The following is a 26,838-nucleotide window of genomic DNA, read 5'->3' as shown; positions in this document are numbered from 1 at the left end:
GAATAAATCTTTGATGACACCTGCGTTTCAGCATTTCAGCTGTAAAAGCATTTGCCCTTGATGACTTGTTGAACTTATTACTAACTTGACATCAACTTATTTTTAACATGAGGTTTTTATTTCTTTTATTTGGTTTTAATCAATTTTTTGCAAGCTTGGTTTGTCGTACTTATATCTGAGCCTGTCTGGAGATCTCCGACAACATTCTTACCTAGTGCTCACCGTAAACTCCTCCTCACTCACACATTACACTCCAACTCTGAAGTAAACTCTTAACAGATGGAGATCATTCTAGCCCTAGAATGAATTCTAACAGGATGTTGCTGCAAATGCCGGCAAGCAAAAAGTGAGACACTATGGCCTGAGGGCCACACAGCCAGCCGCTTGTTGGTCCTCCATATCCCCGACATGCAGCCAGGGCCCCATGGAGAAAGCGACATGCAAGAGAGGTCATATCTCAGCACTAGGAAATAACTAACAGAGAGAGGAAGAACAACACAACAAGCATTCCCTTACACTACTAGCATTCTCAATATCACTTCCCCACGAAAAGATAGGATTTGTTTGCTGATGAACACGCATGAAAAGGAAAACAGAGCCACTTCCAACACACACACGCAAACACATGAATACACACACAGGCTCCGTCACAGTGAAGTGATTAATGACTGCTGTCCACTGTATCTGAAATCACACTGGACAGACTCCGGTTCACCAAACACCAGGAATTCCTCCCAAGGACGTCGAGTAAAGTAAAATATATTATTACACAGCAGTGGGGAGGACGGAGAGAGGAAGTCTGATGACGGAGGGAAGGGAGAAGGTACCAAAGGACCATGTGAATCACTTAGGGCCATTTCATTATTTTATATATTATTTAATCTGTCCAGGTTTACCCCACTGAGATTAAAACACGTTCAAAGACCTCACCAAGAAAGCATCAAAATAAGCATAAAAAGATGAAGAGTAAGCATACAACAATGAAAAAAGTCAGAATAAAGCATAGAGCACTTTTAAAGTTATTTCTCTTTCTTTTTCAGTTTTCACTTAGCGCAGCTCTGGGAACTTTAGGGATCAACCGTGGGGACAAAAAAGCCATTGCTATCATTTTTATCTTCGACAGTAGAAATGTAAATGGTATGTGTATGGTAGAGACATAAGGAAGCAGAGTAAGTGGAGACAGAATGCCGTCTTTAATCATTCAGCCAGCAGCAGCGATATAAACTGAAGCAGTACTCTACACTAAACAGGATGAAATAAATTAGTCCTGAAGGAATATGCAGACCAAAATCAGTACCTTGTCAGTCCATCAGGATGGAGTGTCCAGAATAAACAGAAACAAACCAGAAAGATTCACACGCAGGTTGGAGATGTACTGTTTGTGGCACAAATTGTGCTTCCCCACTGGCTCAAGACAATTTGTTTTTGTGTTGTTTTAAATGAGGTCGTGCTTACTTCACCTCTTGCACCTTGTGCACAATGCTGTTTGATCTTTTGTTTAATTTTGTTGTACATTTAAATCAATTCAAATCATCTCTATCGCAGCAGTCCTCCTCGTATTTCCTCACTTTCCTTAATCAAGCCGTTTCTTCCGTCAGCACATCCCTCTCCTGCTCCCCTCAGTGGCAGCTCTGTTGAAGGGTCATGTCTGCGAATCTAACACAGCAAACCAAATATGACAGGCACCATAATCAACACACCCACTCACTTTACCGTCCATTTAAAAGACTGATTACTGAAACATGAAGGCTGCTTTCATTTAGCTAATATTCAACTCTGTATGCACTGGACAAAAAGATGAAAAAGAAATGACAGTGAATTAGGAGCAGAAGAAAATCTGTCACTTTTTTTTCTCTGTCATAAAAAAAGAAAAAAAAAAGATCGCCCTTCTCTTTTCTTCTACCCTTCAGAGCAGTCTCACCAGAGGATAGTTAACTTCCAAGTGCTGGCTTTGTCTACAGACATTAAAAAAAATGTACTTAATAAGTGTGGAGCCATGAAATTGTAAAAAGACAAAAGCTACATCTCATAGGAAAGTCCCCTGTCTTTATGAGTGAGAATATGTACATCCCCGGCCTGCCAGTTCTTTAACTTTAGGGTCTAGACACTCATTCTACACATAAACAACCTTCAATATAAAGCAGGGACTCTTGTTAAAAGAAGGAAACAACCATTAAACATACAACTACAATAATGAGAGCAAGCAATATTTCATTGCACTTTCTTCCTGTCCAAATCTTTTAAAAAACTCTCCTTGCCCTGTCTTTTGTTCTGTTGAGGGATCTTGTAATAGCAGTCTGATTTATATTTCTTTCATCTTTGGGTGATCCACTACCCTCAGTGACTACACTGTCTCCTTGGACTGCACCCCAGGGGCCTCCTAGGAGGTGTCAGCAGCACATGACGTCTTTTATAGCCTCCAGTTAAAATAGCCATATTTGATGGCTATTTGTGCAAAGAGAAAAGGTGAGGGTACTATGGCCCATAGACTAAAGCTTTGTATATGCATTTTGCTTTGTACGTACAGCCTGTTTGAAACTGGTATTGCTTTCTGAATTTTTACTATACAACAATGACAGAGCCAAAATGGAGGGCACTGAATCCACCCCAGCTTTGTTTTTTGAGTTAAAATGGCCATCGTCTCTCCAGGCAGCCCTGTTAAAAGCAATGTATTACAAAGACAAGGCCACAAGGTCAGTGGGTACTTCTTGTGAAAACTAGAGAGAACGCATGTTTAAGCATGCTCTAGTATATTAGATTCCTCTCTCTTACACTTTGGGTCCATTGTATTAAACGAAGGAGTGTAAAGAGGACACAGACAGGTGGGTGGTCGTGCTCAGCTATACTGAGGTTCATGAGAATACGATGGGAAGAATCCTAGAGACTGGCTGACCTTGTGTAATGTACACACAGGCTGAGGTCTCCACATGTGTTGGCGTTCCTGTTTAGACATCCTAATTAATACTCCAAATGTGCAAAACAACAGTTCTGCACATGGTGCAGACAAGGTTTGGCCAGTACATACACCCCTGTTTTAATGGTGTTGGTGGTGCTGGTAAATAGGGGGGGTGTTCTTGTGAGTCTCACAGTGTCTTTAATGTGCAATTTCAAACAGCACGAGACCATAAATCATCTGGGCCTGCTTTTTTAAAAAAAACACCTGCCTTGCAACTGTCAAAGCTGTAATGGCAGTGGTTACTATATAAATCACAGTGAGCTGTAATTTTCAATATCTGAGAAATGATTACACTGAGCATCTGTCAGTGAATGCTATTTTAATGACCGCTGCTGCACTTAAGACCCCAGTATAACCATTTCGCCATCTTGGTCCCAGCCGTTAAAGTGTCTCCTGAGTGATATGGCGGTTGCTCGCTCTGTCACACTGGGTTTTCATCATGCCTCTTAAGAATATCCAGCGGTCCGCTGACCCCAGAACCCAATCCCCACTCTCTCATTTTCTCTTTCATTTGCTTTTGTTTTCTTCCATTGTTTTAATCGCAAGCAGAGATGGAGATGAGCGGCTCCATCTGACCAGCACCCTACATAGTATTCACTGGTCAAAAACTTAGTCAAAGCAAACCATCACTTCAACCCAATGGTAGTCTTTAAAAAATGACAGACCATCTGACCCTAAATCAAAAGACTATAAAACCTCTTTCAGATTAACATTCAAACCTCACAGCAGTATCAGGTCAATGCCAATTTTCATGACCATAGCTGTAGTAACAAGACTAAGAGTGCACAGTCATGCTAGCAAATCTGTGGGACTGTCCTTAGGCACAACGGTGCCTTGAGCTAAATGGTAACTTAATCATGCTCACAGTGACAACACTAACATGATGATGCTAGCATTCTAGTGTTTGCTAATTAGCATTAAACACAAAGTACAGCTGAAGCTGATGGAAATGTCATTAGTTTTGCAGGTATTCGGTTATAAACCAATTAAATTAATTAAATGTTCTCAGCTGGCTGGGCCATTCCTTTCAACCCACAGTATTCTTCAGAAAGCTGTTCAGCACAGATGCTTCTTGTTATCTTTTTAATGAAGTATGGACAAAGACTGCTCGAATAGGCTGCACAACAGCAGGGCTCCAAGATGAAGGGCTGCTTATGCAACTAACCTGTCAACCTAGAAGACACTCCTTGACTTCTTCAGAGCTATTATAAATATACCGTTCCTCCCATTGTCCTTGAGTGATTTGGCAGAAAACCTCAAAAGACAAGTAAACATTCTGTCCAGTCCCAGGGTGTCTTTGTAGTTGACATACAGACCTATATAACGAGATATTTGTTCAAATTTGATTTAAACTCTCTGGCTCCCAAGTTGATTTCCTCCATCATCTTATCTACAAAGAATATAGTAAAAATGTAACTGAATTACCACCAAATGTGCATATGACACTGCTTAGATAAAAGGATTTATTCTACAATGCCAGACAATCTGCAGTGTCTTATAGAACCCATTAAAACTCTAATTTAATACTATACTTTATATTTTTATTTTTTAATAGAGAGAGCAACACAGGAGATAAGTATTGCACCAAAACCATAAAGATCTTTAATTTCAGTTATGTACTATACTGTAGGCAAGAGTGTAAGGAAACAACAAAGACAGCACCTTTAAAGAAGGAGAATTTTATCAGGTGCAAAAGATGAAATTCCATTGATACGTATTGTACAGTATTGGTAGCTGAAAACTCAGAACAGATTTCTCTGTAGATAAAATCAAACCTATCTGAATGATTAGATACCACAGGGGGTCAGATAGGCAGTATGCCTTCTTGTAATTTGGGTGAATTGACTGTTTAACTACTAATGCTGGAAGACTAAAAAGCCAAACTCTGCTTTTGTGTGTTCCTATAATGTAGGTTGAGCAGCATGTTTAACCTGCCCTGCAGCCTCACAGTGCTTTCCTCCTTCACTGCTGTGCAATCTACAGCAGGACAGGGTAGTTTGGGTGTTATTCTCCCTGTCCTTCTATACGCATGGTCCATGTTAAGAGACATGAAACCGCTGAAGCCACGGAACAATAACCTCTTTTCTTGGAACTCCCAGGTTCCTCTCATCTTAAGTTGAACTCCCTCCCCTGGCATTCACATTCAGTAGCTCCACCAACAGTTTCTTTTGTGACTGAACCAAGCAGTAATGTGTAAATCCCACTTACATCAATTTTTCCTTTAGCCAATGATAGAGAAAGTATATTTAAAAAAAACTGATTTGCCTCAATACTATAGACTATATGAGGCAACACTTGCTTTTTAATGGCTGAGTTCTGGTCTCAATCAAACACTGGACATCTGGATCACATCTCCCTACTTCTCCCCCATGCAATCAGACACACTGGAACTTTGCTCTCCACGGGACAAAATGTGGGAGAAACATGTCGTTAGAGTCTACTAATTTCAGAGAACATATCTGACAGGGAGGAGGATGATCCCAAAAAAGGCCAAATCATACTGAGTGCCAAACAGGCCAGTCATCTTCCACACATTACTTTCAAACATTCTTCCAGGGATAGTCTCAAACTCTGGTCTGTGCCCAAGTGCTGGAGGGTAAAACAGTTCAGAGCATCATATGCCTTGACTTTTTTTTTTCTATGGCAAAATATCATACTATATGAAATAAGGCAGCTATTATTCTACACACCACCCCAAACACCCGCCCCACCCCCCGCAGGTGGAAAGGAATAAAGTGATATTAGCCAAACTCAAAAAGTGAAATCTATTCATATTCTTCACTCCACACTGAAGGTCCTGTCTAAGTAACACTCCAATTAACAGGCAAATTTTTCTTTCTCAAAGGTAGCCAAGGCTCTTAAAGATAAACAAGAGGGATTCTATGCTGGATAGTAACTGGGGCCAGCAGCTACTGAAATCTGGACACTAGGTACTGCGATAGAGCAACAGAACAGGGATACTGAGCCTTACTTAAAAGGATGTGTGGATCTAAAAAAAAAAAAAAAAGAGTATTCATCTAGTATTCATCGAACTTCAAAAGTAGGGTTAGGACAATTACCATTCAACGGGAGCGTACAGTGCAACATACTACAAATGTAAAACAACCTAAGGTTCCTAGGTGCATGCCATAATAACTGACTGACGGTTTGCTAATCCCACCACACTTTGAGAAACTGATCCCGAGCCACCTCACTTATCATCATTGGCTGCCTCTTTCCGACACTTTAATCACCCCTTTTTTGTACACTTTTAGAGCCCGGCTAGTTGCTTTCCATCTGCCCACACATCATTTTGCTGTGTGTCTGCAGCCCACGGGGCCTCAGGGGTCATAAACATGTGGAGGGGGGTTAAACGTTTGCTCCAGTGTTTGGCCGTACTCAGGGACACCTAAGGGCTCTGCTGGATTGTCGTGCCTGTTCAACAGCCACAAGGCCTACAGGTTTATTTTTTGTTGCTGGACACTGGTGTAAATATCCTGCATGGTAGGACGGGAAATGTGTAAAGTGATTCCCAGTGAGCCTCTCCAGCTGCCGTCATGACATAATCACCCACACAGAGAGATGGCCACTCACTCACTGTGTTGTCTGATAATGTCTATTTTTCTCACATACTTTCTCCCAGCTGTTTGTCTTGTTAGTATGAAAAATGAGGATGTGAAAGTGTCAAGTCTTATATACACATCATGCCCATGTGCCTTCACTGAGGATAAGCAGTGACTTGTTTTGGACTAAGAATACAGCACAAAGTGGTACTGGTAAAAACAGGAGTTGTTGACCCTTACAGGGGTTCATCCCATGGTTGGCTACACCATGAGCACCTAAACCATGAACACAAAACATTAAAAGGTGAGAACAGAAACAAAAGAATTGTGAGAATTTATGGCCTGCAGACCTGTTTTAACAACATCAACATGTAGCCTACATCTCCTCTCTCACCAATTAAATAATTCACTATACTGAGCCTACTCCAGGTTTCAAATGACCCCCATATCGCTCCTTAACAGCCTTCTGAGAAACCTAGCAGACAGCTCAGCACTCAAAATACAAAGTCCCACAATTACTTCCAAAGTGGCCATATTTGTTCAGCTTCCAACCAACAAACACTTCATAGAAAATGTGTGAAAATTCTTTAAGTAAATATTCTGTGAAAATAAAATAACAGATAAAGACACAGGACTGAAATATTGTGCTGACATTAACAAGCCCATGATGTTAAGAACTGACGAGAGCAAGCATGACTGGACTTTCATCTTTATTCACCTCTTCAAGTAGCTTTGAACCTACAATATTCACCCTAACACTAAAGGGGCATTCATATTCAACCATGGCTATTGGCAACACCGCTGATGATAATCTTCATCATGACTCTCCCTCTCTCATTTACTGAAGGGGGTCTTGCGTGTGTGGAATGTCGATATGCATGTAAAGTACATACCAGAGAATGTGTGCCCCAAGCATGCAATTATTGTGACTCAGCAATTCTGACTTGATGGATAGTTACAAGGCCATAACACATACAATAACTTAATAATAATAATATAATAATAATTTCATTGGCCTGTGCTGTAATTATAGTGCCTGTACAGTTCATGACTTACACAAACGGCTCTGACAAAGCCCGTGGCGAGGTTAAATTGTCAGTGCATCATTTGCTGCTCTCTCTGTCAACACAGTATTTATCAATTGTTAATAGTGCGTGATTCATCAAAAATGATATCATGCTATGAAGATAGGAAGCCAAGTGGTTACAGCCCTAGGGTGTGATGTGCGTGATAGAGACACGGGCATATAATGGGAACTGTGATTTACAGTCTCAGCAGAGCTTCAATATGAACTCTATGAACACCCGAGTAAATTGAAAAAAGGAGAACGTTAAGTTGTTACCGTGAGCAAAACAAAACAGCTGAAGAAGACAGCACCTCCTGTCCAAGCAGGTCCTTAGATGCAAAAACAAGCACCTACAATATACTGAGCTTTCTCTGCAATGTGTTAGGTACACCCAACATGAAGATTTCATATTCTGATCTGCATCTGAATCCAGAGGACAAGCCGCAGTGAAGACACAACACAGGCTGCTCTACCGTTTGTGTTAGTGAGTTTATATTATGTACTGATGCACTGGTGTGAAGCTCAAGATACCAAGTGTCAGCTGCCAGACAGCACTGAATTCAAAGAAAATTGAACCAGGCCAAAGGAAAATAATTGTTTTGGCAAGATATTTAATTTAAAAGGTTGCTGTCCATCACCTGACTATTAGGTTAGAAAAGTTGGAGGTTTATACAACACATAAATATGTCACAGAATAACAAAGCTAAGCCCAAAGCAGAGCTAACTTTTTACACCAAAGATAGTAAATGAGAAAAAAAGCATGCAAAAGCACTGGCCTTCACACATCACTGTAAAAGATGCCTAAAAAGACAAAGGAAACAAGTAATTTATCATTCCAAACACCAGAGGAAATTTTAAATCCAAACCTGACAATACAGTAAAAACTGTATATCAACACTACTGAATATCTGGTTCTGATTGTGTATTGAAAAACAACATTTCTTCCTCTGGACTGTTTTTGTGTGCAGAAATAACAATTTATCAATACCAAATACACTTTGCAAATATTAAACTTATCTCTAGTGGTTGGCCTTGTGTTTCATGAAAAGGTGAAAAGTTCAGTGACTCTGTAGCACCTCAGAGTTAAACTGTTTCCCCTTCAAAAATTTAAATTTAAACTAGAATTACAGCCTCATGGTTGTATGCCTCCGCCAATCAGTCAAGTTGCAGTTTACATCCATGTCTGTCCAGACTCATAAAATATGTGGTAAAGACTCTGAGCGGAATTTAATGAAAGGTATTAGTGTATTTTATCAGAATACAGCATATGAATTCTTACGTTATGTCCAAAAAGCGCATTTAGTGAGGTCACAGAGAGCTTTGACAAGCTAAGACTAATCAGTTCATCCTTGAGTCCAAGTGGATGTTTGTGAGAGATGTAATGAAATTCCCTCCAGGCGTTCCTGAGATATCGCATTCATGAGAACGGGACGGATGGACGGACGGACAGATGGACAACCTGAAAACATAATGCCTGTTGGCATGGCTGTCATCACCACAGACGCATAAAGAATCAAGGAAGAATGAGGCACTGCATCTACAGTAATTATGTTCAAGGGCAATGGATAGGGAAATGTGAATTAAGATGCTGTTGGGTGAGAAAACAGTTTTCAAATAATGCATAGTAGGCTTTTAAGGAAATGTGAACGAGAGGCCCATTTTTTGATATTTTATCCAATCCAATCCAAATCTTCTTGGAATTTATTTGTTTTTGCTTATAGACAGAATAATGCAGCTACCAGCTTATGGAAGACAGGATACTGTAGCAAGCTGTAGCTGAGGGGTGTGATGGAGACAAATATAATCCCTCTTGTACTCTGCACTGCAAAGGAAACAAATTACTTTTACTGCTGTCACTGTAACCTAGTTTACCCTGGATGACTGCCACCCTGATCAAAACAAGTAGCTAAAAAACGCATGGCTAGATGGACAGGTACAACATCAGGTCAGACTTCCCTGTTACTGTCTCTAGTGACATGAACAAACAGTGGATATCCCACACAGAAAAATCCAGACACCTCTGGGGCACTTTCAAGGTAGATTTAGATTTTTTTTTTTTTTTTTTTCAGAAGTTGCTCAGCACATGGTAAGGTCAATGAGTATTGTTAAAAATTTGCAAGATTTCATTTTCAAGCATTCTTAATCATTGGCATAGAGTGACAAAAATGGACAAAAAAAGAGAAACAATTGATTCCAGCTCAACTGAAACACCCCATTTATAGACCTGCCTGACTTCTTTTTTTTTTTTTTTTTTTTAAAGCTTTTGATTACAATTTTCAAGTGGTCTTGAAAATCTCACAGTCCTCTCGAAGATTTTGCGGCTACTTTGGTCATTTCAATCCTGCCTAAAAATGGATTTCACTGCAGATGCTCCAACCTAAAATCTTGGGTTAGTTAAGCAGTATAAGCCTCCGTAAGTTAGAGTTCCATACATACATGGTACCATAAAATAGATGAATTTATGATCTGGTGAAATCTTAAATATAGTGCCTCAAAGAGAATAACAGTATAAAAAGGCAGTTCACTGGCAGTTCATTGACTACAATATCCACGTGTTTGAAATCTGTCACTAGTTATTTGCTGTGGCTCCTATGGTTTTGACAGATTACTAAAAGTGTAATAAACTTTTGGAACTTGGTGAAAAAACCTTTCAGCGAGTATTCAAAGTTTTGTCATATATACTTTATTGGTAGCAATGTTAAAAATGTTCAATTTTTTGTGAATCTCAATTGTTGGCATCAGAAATGAACACCAGCTAAAATGTCTGATCAATGTCTCTTGTATCTTACAGTCCGTCTTTTCCAGTGAATATTCAGATTAGGTTCAAGGTTTTACAAGCAATAGCTACACTGTATGTTACTAACAAGACTTTTCTGTCAGTAAAGTGATGTCTTTTCAACAGATACAACAATGCAAATTTTCCAGATTGTCAGAGGGTAGGCAGTGTTTTGAAAAACTGAAAATAGCAGCATTGAAAAATACTCAACCCAGCCAACAAGACAGACAGACAGGATGGGATGAGACTAGCGGAGACACAGGCATTTGCTACGAAATCAAAACGATAATATAGCATCGGACTATAGAAATTCCTTAAAGACAAAACTACTCAATAAATATAAAAGAAAGTTTAGTGCTCTTCAATCTAAGAACAAGTTCTGGGAGTGATCGAAACAGAATCTTTACTGTAAATGTTTTGATATAAAACAGATGAGTTTAAGTTGGTGCATGTTTTTATATTTAATTCAGTTTTATCAAGATACTAGAATTCAGATAATGGAACAAGACAGAGCACATTACCAACACTTGTGAGATGCTGGCAATGAGGGAAAAGATGGAAATGAGAAATGTGTTGCACAATCTGGTAATCGGTGTGCAAAAAACACGCACATCTTTCTTGTCCAGGCACTGAGCCAAAAACTGTACAGTGATTTCTGTTTCCCAAAGACTTGCAACACTGTAATTGAAAAATACTTAGAAACCCAGTACTTTGGGTTTGAGACACTGTACTTTTTTCTAAATTTAATATAGTTAAAATACTTTTAAAGGAAGCATTTTATAGTGTTGTACAATCTTAGTACCAATGTGAAAATGTCTTTATTTATCCAACATTTGAAATGATTAAACTGTACCTTGATGAAAACCTTGTGGTCAAAATGTGGGATAAATAAAATTATTTTCACATAGGGACTAAGATTGTGCAACACTGTAGAATGCTACACTGTAGGATGTTGTACAACATCTGAAGCCCAAATTGGCAGTTACATTTTTCAGTTACAGTGTTGCAAATCTTTGGGAGCAGAAATCACTGTATAATTTCTGGAATCAGCAAATTGTTTTTGACACTAAAAGCTTACATACAAGCGTGGTTTATTTTAAAACATAATGACTCGCACATCTTCTATTTATATATGTGTATTGATAATGTTTTAAAGGTGATAAAGGTGTCTTATCATCCCGTGAGGGAAGTGCTATGGACTGACACAACACAACTCAATTCAATTCAATTCATATCTCTACTAACTAACTATGTAGTACAAAACAATCTACAGTAAAAGTAAATATAAAAACATTTTACATTATTTTGCCTTTATTTTCTTTAAGTAATTAATAAGTTTGTATTCCATTACTGCAGGTTTGCAGCGTCTACATGCAAAAATAAAATCACCATTGCTGGCAAAACTGCTGAGTGCAGGATAGTCTGTTGGAGCCCTTTACATGTTTGTTTAAATGGACAATTACCCATAATAATCCTGTTTATATGAGGTTCTTGTAGAAAATGTTTTTTTTCTCTATAACAAATGATTTGTTTCCTCACTCACCATCAAAAATTTAGCCAAAACAATTACTCATGATTATACTCTATCAGGCAAGGTCTTTCTTCACTGCAATTAAAAATTAATTTCAAGATTGTTTAAAGGCACTTGTTCACATTATTCAGCATTGTTATTTATGCATATCCCTCATGCATTTAGTTTGCGCTTGCAAGGGCTGGTGCTGTGTTGAGAACACATGTGGTCCTAACACTAACTGCAAGGCTTGTTTCATGCTCACAACACTTCAGGCCACAGTCTCCACACAGCCATGAAAATAGAGCCCCTAATGTGAACATCAGTGCATGTGATCCAAGTATTTTGGGAAAGTGAAACTAATCATACAAAAGGCTGCCTAAGAGCTACATTACACCCTAACATCAGCCACAAGAGAGCATCCTCTATCATTACTTTAAAAAAGATTTTTATTGAGTCTTACAATGTACTATTTGTACAGCAAGGAAGATTGACTTAGCAAAACTTGTACATCACCATTTTTGATGAAAAAGATGCATGTGAATCTTAAAATCAGATGTTTGGTGTTTCCATGTCACATTTTCAGCCTACTTACTCTCTCTCCTTCTCAGTGAGTCTGTCAGTGATGGTGTCCTTGATGGAGGAGCGTGAACCCTTGTGGATCACCGGATATCTAAGCGGGATCTGCAGGAAGCACGAGATCATCAGGACCAGGTGTGCTGTGTAACCCAGGGCAACTGCCACGCTCCCATCATCCTTTGCTGCAGGACACAAAGTAAACAAGTGGCTACAGTAAGTGACACATTAGACAGAGTTATGTTCAGCAGAAAAAAATGTTTTAAGGGGATATACATCAACACACAAAAGCTTCAAAGCCCATATTCCACTGCAAATTAAATTAAAAATGGCAGCCTTTTAATCACCCAAGTCAGTATTTTATTATATCAAAAACTTCCAAGCATGTTTTGTTTGGAATGTATTTTCATTACATGGGAAAATAAATTGTGTTTACCTAAACCATGTCCACATCTTGTGAATCCAAACAAAAATGTATAAAACTCCAGCCAGAGATAGCTTGGTAGCCAAGTATTCACATGAGGAAGGGCAGTTGCATTCATGTGGGAAAGTGTTTTGAAAGTGATACACAATGTGGCAAAGCCTACACAGTATCGAAAAACACTGGCTGCAGTGGGATACCCAATTTCTTTGAGATATGTGCTTGAGAAGCAAAAGGATCCCGTATAACTATCCCCTCTGAGCCCAAATAACTTAAAGGTTGGAAAACTGGATGCCTCTGTGAAAGAAACAGCAAACCATCTCGCTTTACGCACAAGAAATGGTTTCAAGACAACATGCTAAGTGGTTTCACATTCTCAAACGGCAACCGGACACTGCTTGAGGCAAAGACTCACCGTGGTTTTTATTTTAATGCTTTGAAATAATAGACTATGGCAATAGTGAGTGGGCGACTCCTTGGCTCACACTGTGTGTTTTTCCCCTTTAATACAGAAAGCCTGCTTTGTATCATTCTTCTTCCTGCATTTTTGACTCCATAGCAATGAAAGTACCTGGAGTACACAGCTTCCTGGCCTCTGGTGTTTTTGGATGATGTGTCACACCAACAGGAATATTAGGTCAACTAAAGGACATGCTACTATAAGCAACACCCTAGGGTGCAACGGGAGACTGCTGAGACCTGGTCAGGCTGAGCTGACAAGGTAGGCTTAGTTAAATGTAAAACATAGATGGGCTTAAGTGCCACCCTGTTCCACTTTGACCCCCAGTGGGATTAGGACTCCAACTATCTCTGACCCAGGTCTCTAATGTGGAGAATCCTCCCCTGTAGGCTTTTTTAAACTGACTTTGACACCCACCCAGACAGTTCTGGACTTGAACAGGCTCTCTCTTGGGCTGACCTCACACAAATGAGAGCAGGGATCAGACTCAGGCATGAGGTAAAATGGAGGGTTAAAATGTCTGCTTGTCCATCCTTTCTTCCTGCCATCTCTACACAAGGTCTCTACATGTTGTACAAACCTTTGCAAGATGTCTAAAGGTCACAGCAGTTAGAGAGTGAATATTAATTGGAATTGCATTTCACACACCACAAGCCACCTGAGCAGGTGGGAGGGCATATGGGAAAAGGTAGTTAGCATTAAATGCATTGGGATGTTCTCTGTTAGCCCTTTTATCTGCCTCAGGACATGCTCAGTGGTTTACTCACAGCTAGGTGTCCACCTGTGCTGGACTGGCAGGCAGAAGCAGGCACAGGTCTCCACCTTATGGGAACAAGTGATAGCTGCAAACACAAATGGGCTGGCTGTCACTACTGTGCACCTCTGTGAGCTCTTAAAAGATGTTGACAGGTGGAGTGTGACAGCGGGGAGCGGAGGAGATCGGGAGTGGTATTTTTGAATTATGGGTTCAGAGGTCTGCTTGGTTTCACCAGCTGTGAGGAAGGGGAGCTTGAGAATGTTGAGTGGACAGTGGCGGGTGTGTTCTCAGTATTAGACAAGTGCTGTAGATCAAAGCTAACCATTCATTACCTCTTCAGTCAGGTCCCCCATCAATTCATCTGAGCAGGTGAGAACTCATGAAGTTATCAAGTTTCCCTTGCTGTGACAGCAAATCCCATTTATCATGACACATTCAGCATGAGCCTTACTCCAACCTACTCAACCAACATGATAACTAGGGCTTTTGTGGCTGTAACTGCCTGTTGGAACCAGACAAAAGCATCTTCTGACCAGACTCTATAAGACTATGGTAGTTCTGAACAACTCTTCCATCAGCAGTCAACAAGAGATCAGAAAGGCTAAGTGTTCAAAAAACAGAAGAATGCAACCCAACTTAGGTCCTTCTCTACCCAGCCTTCATGCAGCTCGATCAGTATGGAGCCATCTCCCTCCTCTTTGTTGGCATTTGTATTACAGGACATTTAACATTCAATTTTCTTAAATTATTCTGTCTCTCTCTTTTTTTTTTTTTTTTTACTGTGCTTATGAGAAAAAACGCATTAAAATGAATGTCAGGGAATAAAAAGAATAAAAGAAATACATATACACCCAGCAAGGTTCATGCCTGTGTCAATTAAATGCATTCAAATAGGAAAGTGATTACAGTGGTGTTCAGTCATTGCTGAGTCATCCCACATATTTAAGGAAATGTTGCCATGACATGTTGTTGCGTGGGTAAACTGTTATTTGGATTGTATAGAACTAGCCAGAGTAAAGAAGGGTGTCAACCTTTCCCAGCTAGTAAAACTAGTGACCCACTATTGATGATATAATTAAGTCATTATGTCTTTTATGCATTGAAATTACATACTGGTAATTATAAAATAATGTCATTTTTGCACGTACCAGAGTATAATACTGTAATTGCCATCTATAGTAGCCAAAATGATGATATCATATATACTTTACCTATGAGATCATCTGCCTTGAAATTGTAAGATGTTAAATTGCTGTGCTCCACCAAACATCTCCATTTAACCACAAGCTTTAAAGCCTAAGACAAAAAAAATTGTTCTGAATGTCTTCCCACAGCTTATCCCCTGTAACCCTGAAACACACAGGCGGGCACATGATGAATTACCTTGAAAGTCTTCAGAGTTTGGAAGCTTCACTCCGCAGATGATATAATCTGACTGATTAGCCTGTGAATTTAAATGAGAGGTTTCATATTAAAAGATGATCAGATAGCAGAAACAGACCCAGATGAGATGAAAACCTGCATGTGACAAAACACCAGCTTTGCCACTGGCACAGGCACTTGCTTTAAATCATTCAGTTTGTCTAGCGTTGTCAGCATTTCAAACTTAACTGTCTGCAACATTTCTGCTTTAATCAAAGCCTTGGTTGTGTAATCAGAAAATTCTTTGCAGTTACTTTGTCAATAATGTGTTGTGCAGCAGTGCAGCATCAGGTCCAACTCACCACATCAATGGGATAGATGTAGGAAAGCTCAGAAAGGAGCTGACGACAGCGGAAGGTGAGCTGGGCATTGGACTTCAGAAACTGCTCTCTGGGGAGACAAAACCAGACACAAGGATGTCACAATGAGACAAAAGCTGTGGTTAAGAGTGGTGGATACAGGGAGTGGAAAAGCAAAGGAGAGACTAGAGAAAGTACAGAGATGGGATTGTAGGGGAAGGAGCGTAGCAGGAAGAGATGAGAAGAAGTGGAAATAAGCATTAGAAATCATCCAGGCTAAAGATAATTAAAGTTACCTAAATAAGAAAGATTAATGATGAACAGAGAGGATAGTTTATGTATGCTACATCATGATGTGTGATAGCAGGTTCATGTTGGCCAGTCTGCTCTTTGTCTAGGCCTCGCTTGGAAGAGAGCTAATTGAGTGTCTATTGGTCAGCAGTGAGTTACAGTGGGGTCTCAAAGTCAGACCACTTTCCCATTCAGGTTTAACTGTAAAACAAACAAGTAAAAAAACACAACTTCCAAATTACTAGCTATTCTTATACATAACAGGACAGTCCCAATTACCTTTGCTGGGTCCACCCCCCCCGAGTTGCATATACAACTGTATATGCTGGTACTTTACAACTGAAAAAATACCAAAGAACTTCAGACTTTTGTGGAGAAAATAATACATTTCCCAGATTTTTCTTATTTGGTATTAAAAAACAAGAAACTCAAAATTCCACAGTATTCCAGAAATTTCATGGAGAAACCATATGCTCTGTATTATGACCAAGTCTTCTTGCTCATGTAAATGGATGTTCTCACATGAAGCTGTCTGAAACAGTGTGTGTGTTGAAAACATATTTCCTGTTGGATGTCCATACATCAAACAGCAATGTAATATAAGTGAGAAACCTGCATCAACGTATGGCAGTTCTTCTCATCAAACACTTCTAAATTTAAAAGCAGGTTATGGCTGTACAGAGACTAAAGGCAATGTATATGGAATACCTGTATATATGAAATGTAATACAAATCTAGTTATTGAACTGTGTTAAACCCACCACAATTCTAATGGCTTGCAACATTCCCTGGTTTAACGACTAACATAACTGACTGTTATGGCTGGTTTGTGTGTGTGTGTGTGTGTGTGTGTGTGTGTGTGTGTGTGTGTGTGTGTGTGTGTGTGTGTGTGTGTGTGTGTGTGTGTGTGTGTGTGAGTGTGTGTGAGTGTGTGTGAGTGTGTGAGAGAGAGTGAGAGAGAAAAAACGTGAGTATCTCTCTTTGTGTGTCCTAGACAATACTTACACCATTACTTGTGGTTAACAGTCCATCAGTTTCATGCATCATTTTATTTAAAAAAAATGGTTACTGAATGTGATGCATCCTCTCATCCATGCTCCTCGCCTTTAACATTAATTTCCTATTTGGCTTACCCTGTGGTTACCAGTCTCTTATCACTACCATTTCATTGTGTGTAGCTGCTTTGCATAAGTGACACGGATTGGATTGATACTTTGACCTGAAATAACACATTTATCGAGCAGGCTTTGCCATTTCTAACTGGCTAAGCTGTGATACAGGGCCTCTACAAACCCTTACCCTAATACTTACAAACTAATGTTTCCCCCCACTGCCCTTCTTAATGTAGTCTCAAACTAAATACTTTGTGTTAATCTACATATTAGCTGGCATAAGTAAGCAAATACACACATCCTGGCTCATGCCCAACAGTTGTGGAGGAAGTATTCAGATCTATTTTGTTACCACGATTTTGTTCCCATTTGACAGGGCCAGGATATCTGTTTCCCAATCTCCAGTTTTTGTGCTAAGGTAAGCTAACCTACTGGCTCTAGCCTTATATTTGAAAGTGGTATCAATGTTCTCATCTAACTCTCTGCTAGAAAGCAAATAAATGTATTTCCCAGTGTGTGTTTTTTTTATTTACAAAATACATGGTTTCATTTAAACATCTGGAACAGTTATTTAAAAGAAAGCATCTGAGAAGTTTAGAGGGGAAACGTCTCTTTGATGGAACTGCTGACAACTCATATGTACTCATATAAACTCACAGGAGGCCCAACTAGACACTGCTTTATTGACAGGGTTTCTAAGCCAAAAGGATGGTAACCACTGGTTTAAACTTTCACAATGCATTGCATTTTATAAGTTTATCATGTCTTATGTTAGCCTCAATGTGCTAGGGTAAAAAAAAATAAATAAAAATAAACCCCACTTGCCTCTGAAATAGTAGATCACAAGTTTAAAGTAGCATCATGGAAATATTCAAGTATAGTAAAAGTACATCAATTGTACAGTTAAAGAAGTACAGTACTTCAAATGTAAGTTAAGTCTAGTAAATGTACTTCATTACTTTCTGCCACTGGTGACCAAAGGGGAGATGGTTTAACGCCTCATGTAGACTACAGCAATCTAGAAAGAAAAACGTAAGTACTTTTATGTTTTCAAAAGTGCACTGAAATTAATAAAAACATCTACTACAGCTTAAGATACCACAACTAAAGATAACTTGACTGATTCCTTTTCGCCCCAATGTTGTAAGATAAGCTGTTTAACAGCAGCGGTGAAATATTAGACAGGAATGGGGAAAGGCTAACAAAAAGTGTGCCTGTGCATACATAACCTTTCCCTAGATAAGAGTTAAAAAAAGTTAAACAAACAGAGGCATTTCCATGAAAAACATCAACGACACAGATATTTCCAAGGAATGGATGTTAGGCAGATGTACAACTGTCTGTATTAATTTCCTGTTTGCTGGGTCTCTTGGACACTGCTTGCCTTCCTGGGGCTCTGGTTTACCCTCTGTGATTGCCAGGTACTTCTCAGACAAAAAGAGCTGTATCCAGCTTTGGATACAGCTGGGGCGGCACCCTCCGCAAAGGTCGGCACGAGCGGGCGGGCCAAGGCAAACACAGGCCAATAGAGTTTTTAGTACAATGTGCAAACTCCGAGAACACATAAATAGGCAGCACCAGCCGCAAAAACATCCCCTTGTTTTGGAAGCACAAGGTGAGAGGCAGAGTGGGGTGCAGGGTGAAATCGCATCACAATTCAATACAATTGAGCAACACACTGAGTCACATCAGTGGGCTCTGGCAATGTCTAGCTGATGGGGATAAATTCATTTAAAAAGTGTGTTTTTATGTGGAAATTAAGCAATAACTAATTACAGGTTCCCACATACCTCTTGGCAGTGCATTCCTTCTGCAGCTTGGTTAAGGTTTCTTTCTCCTCCTTCAGATTCTTGTGCTGAGCAGAGAACGCTTCCTCTGACAAAGACAGAAAGAAAAAAAAGGAAATTATCAGGTGTGTGTGTTCTGTTCTACTACATCTGAACAGCCAGGTGGGCTTGTGTTTCGTTGGCTGCCATCCACCATTACAGCTCGAGGAAGATCAAATAGCTCTTTTGATGAGGCCAAAACCATTTCCTTTTGACACCACATAAAACTCAATAACATATGTAAGCAAATTATAGGATTTGTCAGATTCTAAATACAGAGCTGGGCAAGTAAATAAAATCAGACAGGTAAGGGAAGGCGATGATACAGGTTGTAAAAGTTCTGTAACTGCAATATTGACAACCTCACAATAACTCAGTGTAGCATTACACCAGAAAGAAAGTATAATTTAGGGTTGTAACAAAATATTTTCTAATCTGTGTTCATACAGCGTTGCATGTGGTTCGATGGCAGGCAAATGCAACAGAAATATGACTTATGGCTCCACATGATTTTAATAGGAGGTTTCACGGTTTGATGCACTTTCACACAAAAAACATCCATTAAAAACAATTTTGAAATTTTGTTTTCAGTTTTGAAAATGTCTAATGGGTTTTGTTTTGCAGCAATTATCATATACAATCCCCATTATAAGTAAATAAGTAGAAAAAGGAGAGGTTCAGAAAGACCAAACTAAATGTTTGTCACATATTTCTCTGAATTTTTCTCTGAAAGTGTTTGCTCATTTATTGCTCTATCTTGGTTGGAAGCTGAAAAAGGAAAAGGCGTATGGATGACTGTATATGTGACTTGTGATAATTGTTAAATAATTTGGATTGCTGCCCTAAATAAGGGCTCAAAGCATTATGAGGCTGACCATCAGGTGCAACAGCTAAAGAACTGTTGCTGTTGAATCAGACTGTGGTGATGATGAGAGAGCAGAGTAACAAAGCAAAGCTCTTCATGCCAAAAATCCCATATGCTTTATGTTCAGACTATGAATATAAACATCGGTAATGAGGTTTCTCCCCAAGGCGGTTGGCCTCACTCTATGTGACATGGGGAAGAGCACAGCTATGTACTGTAGGAAGACCTTGAAGTCAAATCACTGCCGCTCCACAGTCTCATGATGATAAGGATACTTTTCAAATGCCTCCATTTAAAATGCACTGACAACTACATATTCAGGTTTAAACTAAAGGGCCTACACATTCCCGGTAGGAGCATGAAGTCAGTCAAAACAGATAAGTATTTATAAAAAAAATAAATAAATAAATAAAAATTTAAAAAAAAATCTCATCGATTCCAATTCTGATTCGGCTTATCAATTCTGGTTCTTACTGATCCCTGGTTTCATTATTGGCATATTATTTGAGCAAGAAAAGACACGACAAATATGTTGAAAGCAAAAAACAACTCTATTTTAGGCAGATATGTATTACAATCAACAGTCATAATTGACAGATATTCTATGATTCTTCAGTGTTTTCTTTTGCACATTTTAACCAAGTACCCACTAATCTTCATTAAAAATCAAGGACTATTACAACAGGTAATTACAAGAAGAAGCAGAGCTTTATCGTTTCTGTTGCATGGAAAGCCACAATTTTAAACATTAGCTCTGGCCTACCATATCATAAAAACTGAACATATGCATTGAAATTTGTGCGTTAGCAGTGAGCTACAGTAGAAAGATGAATAAGAGCTCCAAACTTTAGTCAGTACCAAATCACAGGAACCAAACACCTCATTTCCTGAGGATTCTCCCCGTTCTTTCAAATTTGGAAACAGCTGCAATTCCAGTTTTACCTAACCAGGTTCTAAGCAGGACTGAGATACACCCTCAGTCAAGTGGGATGACAGCGGGCGGTAGAAAAGTGAGTCCTGGAAATTAGATTGTCAAATCACACGTATGATCAGATGGATGAAAGGACCAACTTTTTATCACAAATTTCCACTCACATCCATGCTGCTCTCACTGGAATCGTAAGGGTGAGAGGAGAGGGAGAGTTCTAAAGACAGAGGGAAGGAGAAAATAGAGGTACTCAGAAGTATCTCCATCAGATTAATTTAGAAGAAAGATAGTGTCAGACAGACTATCGCTCTGCTGTGAGTGGTGACATGAAAACATATCTTAACACTGACTGCATGGGCTTGTATTGCAGTCTTGCTTTCATGTAATGCCCAGCTATGTACTATCTGTTCTCTCCATCCAGTTTTTCATCCTGTGATCCCTCTAACCTGCTCCAGTTTGCATCACAATATCGGTATCATCACAGACAAACTACAGCATATAACACGGCCGCATACATGGGGCATTCTTGCTGTTTGTGTGTTGAAATTGTATCTTTCATATTAAACATGAGTGGTGGATAGGATCCAATATGTGGAGAGGTTTTATAATGCTACAAGGCTATTGAATTTAATGTTGAAAATTATAATCTGACAATAAATCAGTCAGGGAGCTCATTACAGTTTTTTGATTTCAGACAAGAGACAATGTGCAGTAAGTTTTCTTTGACAGCTGACAGTGGACTTTGTGGGATTCTGAAGGAAATCCAGCTGCAAAATGGAAAACCACTCTGCTCAAGAGAGATAAGTCAATGAGTCTGTGGTCCCACTGTGTGATGTTTTTCACAGTTAACTTGTGAGTCTTTTGCACATTTTAACAAAACAGAACTGACTGAAGCTATTGAGAAACAGTTATAAATTACAAAACAAAATGTTAATTTGAAAAATTGGTCTGAATAGTTATGTCAATGTGATATTTCAGTTTTTTCTTTTTAATAAATTGCAAAAATCTTTAAAATTCTGTTTTCACTTTGTCATCATGGCATATTGAGTGTAAATTGATGAGAGAAAAAAAAAAAAAAAACAATTTTTTAATTAAAGGCTGGCAAAAAATGAAAAAAAAAAAAAGGGGCTCTGAATACTCTCTGAAGGCACTGTATAATATGATCCTCATTAAAAACTAAATGATTTTACAATTTACAATTTTACAAGTTTTGTATCACTTTGTGACATCATTATCAAGTGACATTTAATCCATGCAGTATTCAATGAAGCTGTGTAAAATGATGAAAATAAAGATGCTTATGATATAGAGGGCTTTCCATCAAGTCAAATTAAAATAACAACCAATAAAATGAACTGCAGATCACCATTAAACACTTTCAAAGGAATACATTGTAGAAGTATCTGAGAAAGAACGCACCATGGGAGTTCAATAACTATGAAATTTTGAATGCTGCATGTTGGTAAAAAAACTGTAAAGAGCATTTCTTTGTTTCCAACTAGAAAATAATCACTAACAGCCTTGTTTTTAAACCAAGGTTCCTTATGCTATATATGGAAAAGATTTGAGTGTTACATAGAGACTGAGTAGGATGTCAGGGGAGTTAACAAAAAAGACAGGAAATAGGTAGAAAGACATCCTAGTGAGTCATTAGGCAGAGTGTTGGACCGTAGTACTTGTCAACCCTTATCCTGAGCCAGCTGAAGGATGTGAATGTGTAAAGCTGAGCTGCTGCTAAAGGAACCCTAATGATGATAGCTTCAATATGAGACCTTTTCTCTGAGGTGACAAATACCTCCACACACCACACCTTCACAAAACTGTGTTCCTTACACTTGGGAAACCCAACCACTGACATTTATTACTCGGGAGCTCTGGCTGTGTTACAGAGCGTGAAAATAACTACCATTACTAAGTACAATAAACGCCATTCACAGACCTGATTTATGTCGTCTGCTCAAGGTGGAAGGAGGGAAATTAGACAGGAGGAAATTGTGACAAGAGTGTGACCCCACCAAAACCAAACCCATTAATTCCGGGGGCAGGAAAGACGGACTTTTATTTTAAATTCACAGCTGTAAAAAAGTAAAAAAAATGGTGTACATGCTCATATGTCCTCTGTTATGGTTTGTGTGAAAGACAGAGACAGACACAGAGAAAATCAGCAGCTATTCTAAACTTCTGCTATGTTTTCACTGCCATTACTGTAAATCAGCGGCCAGTGAACAGCTAGTCGTTTACCTTTCATCGGGATGATGCAGACTGCTGATGTTTTTCAGTGTTTATTATGCTAACAATGTCCAGGATGGTAAAGACGGAGCACATAGGCATGAAAAAAGATGAGCACCGAACAGGCATCAGCAAGTCTGCAGCAACATTCTAATAGTTACTTTGCAAAAAGGCAGACACCCAACTTTGATCTCATCTGTATCTGCTAGCTCACATGTAGATGCACACACCTGCAGTACCTCAAATGTATGTTTGGGTTTTCAGGGCCATTTGTTTTGAGAGAGGTTGGTTTTCTGGGAATAACAGGTCGATCGGAGTTACTTGCTAATGGACCCTATGACTGTGTGAGAGATGGGAAGACCACAGGGCCAGGTAGAGATGACATCCTGAAGAGTGTGACTGAGAGAGGAGATTGAGTCCATACGAGATGCCCTCTGGGGATGTATTACATAGCAATGTACTTACACATACTGTTAAACTGTCAATAAAACTTACAAAGAAACCTGTGTCTCATAAGCACTGGAATGTCTGGAAATTCAGCAAATTAAACACTTGCTTCTAAGTGAATCAACATTGGGGTATAAATCATTGGTCCTTAGCCATTAGTTTGCCTGTTGAGCAATCTGTATTAAATGAATGGGACTAATTTTGCTTCTTCAAGCTTGTGTGGGAAAGGACAGGTTTGAAATTAAAGCTACAATTGATAAAATCCTATGTGTCTCCAAAACGAAAGATGAGATCATATGAAACAAACAGGCTGCAGTGCCAACTTAAATATAATCAGACACAAAATCAGCTGCTGTATGAAATACTATAAACACCTGTCTTCAACAGCATCCTGTCTGTAATTATTGCAGGGTTTTTTTCCGATTGTGAAACAAATGAATATGTGCAGGCTGCTTAGAAAAGTAAAACAACAAGCTGGAAGTACAGCACAGCTCCATAGCATATGGTTTTTGGTTTTTGAGTTATGAATCTGGGGGGGGGGGGGACAAGATTTCAGCAGAACACTATTCAGCTACACTATTTCGATTTATTCTAAAATACGTTGTACCTTTTTAGTCAGCTGAAGGAATTTTTTTCCTCTGTTTCTTAATAAGCACCTGTCCAGTCTGGAAAAAAGCCATGAAAAAAGGAAGAAGGAGAGCAGCAGTTTCTTTTGTTTTGGCTGTAGACGGAGTGGTGACAGGTAAAGAGGCAGAGGATTAACAGCCATTTCTTAGAATTGCAGCACAAAGGAAATTTCTCCTCCAACCCTCTTAGTGCGGTGTCTCTGAGTGAGTGTGCATGTCTGCATTCATGTGCAGACTTCATGCTAATCATTGACAATCCCCACCTCGGGTTGGTGGCTCAGTGAGGTGCCCTGCCCTTTGGCCAAACAGCAAGCTGATCCTACAGACAAAAGGTTCCTATAAAGAGCACCTGGCCTGCTTTAAGACAAACACCACTGCTGATGGCAGTAGAACCAAGCTGTATCTAGTCAGTGCATTCAGTTTTGGAAAGCTGCACGGGAACAGGTTAACTGTACAATATAGTAGGTTTATGCTGCTGCTCAGCTCATCATGAACTTTTCTGACTGTTAAACCTGCATTTTCACAAACACCATGAGATACACAAAAACGAATTGGAAATAGAGGCAACTAAAATTGAAAAAAACTGAACTCACGTGCCACAGCTGCACAAAACACACTGAAATTACAAGATACCAACTTCTGTTTACTTTCAATCATAAAACCCACACAAGTATTAAGGTGCAAGAATTCTTGTGTACAACTGCATATGTGTTTGGGTTTGTGTGTGTATACAGTATATTTGCAAACCCATGCTTTGCTAACACTGCCTTTTATTACAGCCTTTATAAGCCTTTTATTTCCCTATGAACAGCAACAGGCAGCAGTAAAACACTCAGACATCAGAGTCAAGAGCTGCAGACTTCACAGGGTTAACTAAGTGATACCACTGCACCACACAACAACACTGTTCTTTTAGTGGCCTGGCACCGGCTTCACAAACCACAGGAATGGCTCTATATACTGCACATGTGTTAGCATTGTTAGTGTGCATGTTCATTCAAGTGACTACAATGCTCTGACTGGGAGTGTGACTGAGGTTTCCTGTATGTGACAACAATCTCTACTGTATTCTACTGTATTCCGTAATGTACATGTAATACAAGTCACACATAGTCTACCTACTGTCCGGCAGCACTGAAATTTTGACCGAGGTGTTTAAAATTAGAGTTTCCTGAACAACAAAAATCACATTTTAATTCACATGGCATGTCTTGTAAATTTAAGATAAAATATCAACACTTTTCCAACAACTGAATTCATAGTGTGATATGTGTCCCCTAGCTTTGTCATTAACTTGTCTTTAAATTACCTTTTAATGACGACATTCATTTTGGGTGGGGAAGGGTTCTTGATTTAACTGTAGAAAGATGCAACTAAGAAAATTTAAAAGGGGTGTAATGAAGGAATTTGTGTAATCTACTTATTTTAATAAGTCATAACCAGAGGAATTTACTGTATTATTCTAGTTAAAAATGAAAAATATCCCGGTCAGTCCTGTGCTTTCTTTAATATAGACAAAATGATGGTCCAAGAATGTCATAACAATATTTTCTATTCTCTTTACAACAATAAACAACATTACATTACAATATTCACATCGTTGGCTTAGTTGCTTGTGGGTTAATGCTACTCGTTTTCTGATGCGGCATGATGACATTGCGTATTATTTTAGATTGGAATACAGGATCACTGTTCACTCCTCAAGGCAGTAAAATTGCATTTGTAGGGCTGAAACAACTTATTTCACTTATAAACTAATCTATAGTGTCATCAATACCATCATTTACTGGACTGCACCTTTTTAAATATTCTTACCAATTAGCATTGAATTGAGTCATCTGCAAAACTACAACTAATAAAAGTATTGTGTGTGCTGCACAAGATGAACAGAGCAGTTAAGATCAGTCCATGCCCCACCCTCCCTTTCAATGGCAAAAGGCAACAACAGTAAAACTAGGTGTGAACAGGCACATTAGTCCAAGTGTTCGTGTTGTATGTGATCCCATTTGCTTTACCTTTCTTCTGAAGCTGTGCCCTCTCCTTCTGCCGCAGGTCTATCTCCCTGCCAAGCGCCTTCCTCTGCCGCTGCAGCTCACTACGCAGCACGGCTATACGCAGCTGCATGCACTCCCGTTCTTTCTTCTGCTCAGAGCAAACAGAAGACAAGACGGATATGGACAGAAAACAGAGAAAGAGGATGAAGGAAAATATTAATATGTGGCCACAGCAGTTTGATGGTTTATTGCCCTTTGTAAAAATCCCCAAATTCCTACTTGCTCCCTCAAAAACAAGCAATATTTTCACAGGTTGATCCCATGTTCCATTGATTTAAATCATATCTACTGAGCCAATACTCGCTGTCAGTAATCCAGAATCCACTGTAAACAACTAATGACAGGAAAGATGGAGAATGATTTAACTATTAAAACATCGCACTAAGCCCTGAGATCAGTGTTGCTGTTGAAAAGGTTTAGTGATGAGCCCAAGTCATGGGAATCGCTGGCTGCAAGTTAACTGGTGTGGAGTTCTGGCTGTTAGAATGCAAGCAGCTGCTCTGATAAGATGTGAGGAGATGAGGCTGAGAGTCAAACCTGGACTAATAGTGGCACTGGTTTCCAAAGATTTGGTCAGGGGGAGCAAGGATATGTCTTCACAACCATCACACACACGTGTGTGTGTGTGTGTGTGTGTGTGTGTGTGTGTGTGTGTGTGTGTGTGTGTGTGTGTGT

The 26,838-nt window shown here is 39.3% G+C and overlaps 1 protein-coding gene across 3 annotated transcripts in view; it reads right to left on the bottom strand.

Annotated features, from left to right (window-relative positions):
* uvrag (UV radiation resistance associated gene) overlaps positions 1-26,838 on the bottom strand; it is an 89,356-nt gene that overhangs the window by 42,772 nt on the left and 19,746 nt on the right. For all 3 annotated transcript variants that reach the window (XM_040150142.1, XM_040150141.1, XM_040150139.1), the window contains exons 8-12: positions 26,125-26,251; positions 18,979-19,063; positions 15,789-15,876; positions 15,448-15,508; positions 12,446-12,611 (exon numbers count right to left, since the gene is read on the bottom strand). In XM_040150142.1, coding sequence (XP_040006076.1) covers positions 12,446-12,611; positions 15,448-15,508; positions 15,789-15,876; positions 18,979-19,063; positions 26,125-26,251 — 527 coding nt within the window. The remainder of the gene's footprint in view (positions 1-12,445; positions 12,612-15,447; positions 15,509-15,788; positions 15,877-18,978; positions 19,064-26,124; positions 26,252-26,838) is intronic.

Source organism: Xiphias gladius, chromosome 17, assembly GCF_016859285.1.
Source record: "Xiphias gladius isolate SHS-SW01 ecotype Sanya breed wild chromosome 17, ASM1685928v1, whole genome shotgun sequence".
Taxonomy (NCBI): domain Eukaryota; kingdom Metazoa; phylum Chordata; class Actinopteri; order Istiophoriformes; family Xiphiidae; genus Xiphias; species Xiphias gladius.
This window is presented reverse-complemented; position numbering and strand designations above follow the sequence as displayed.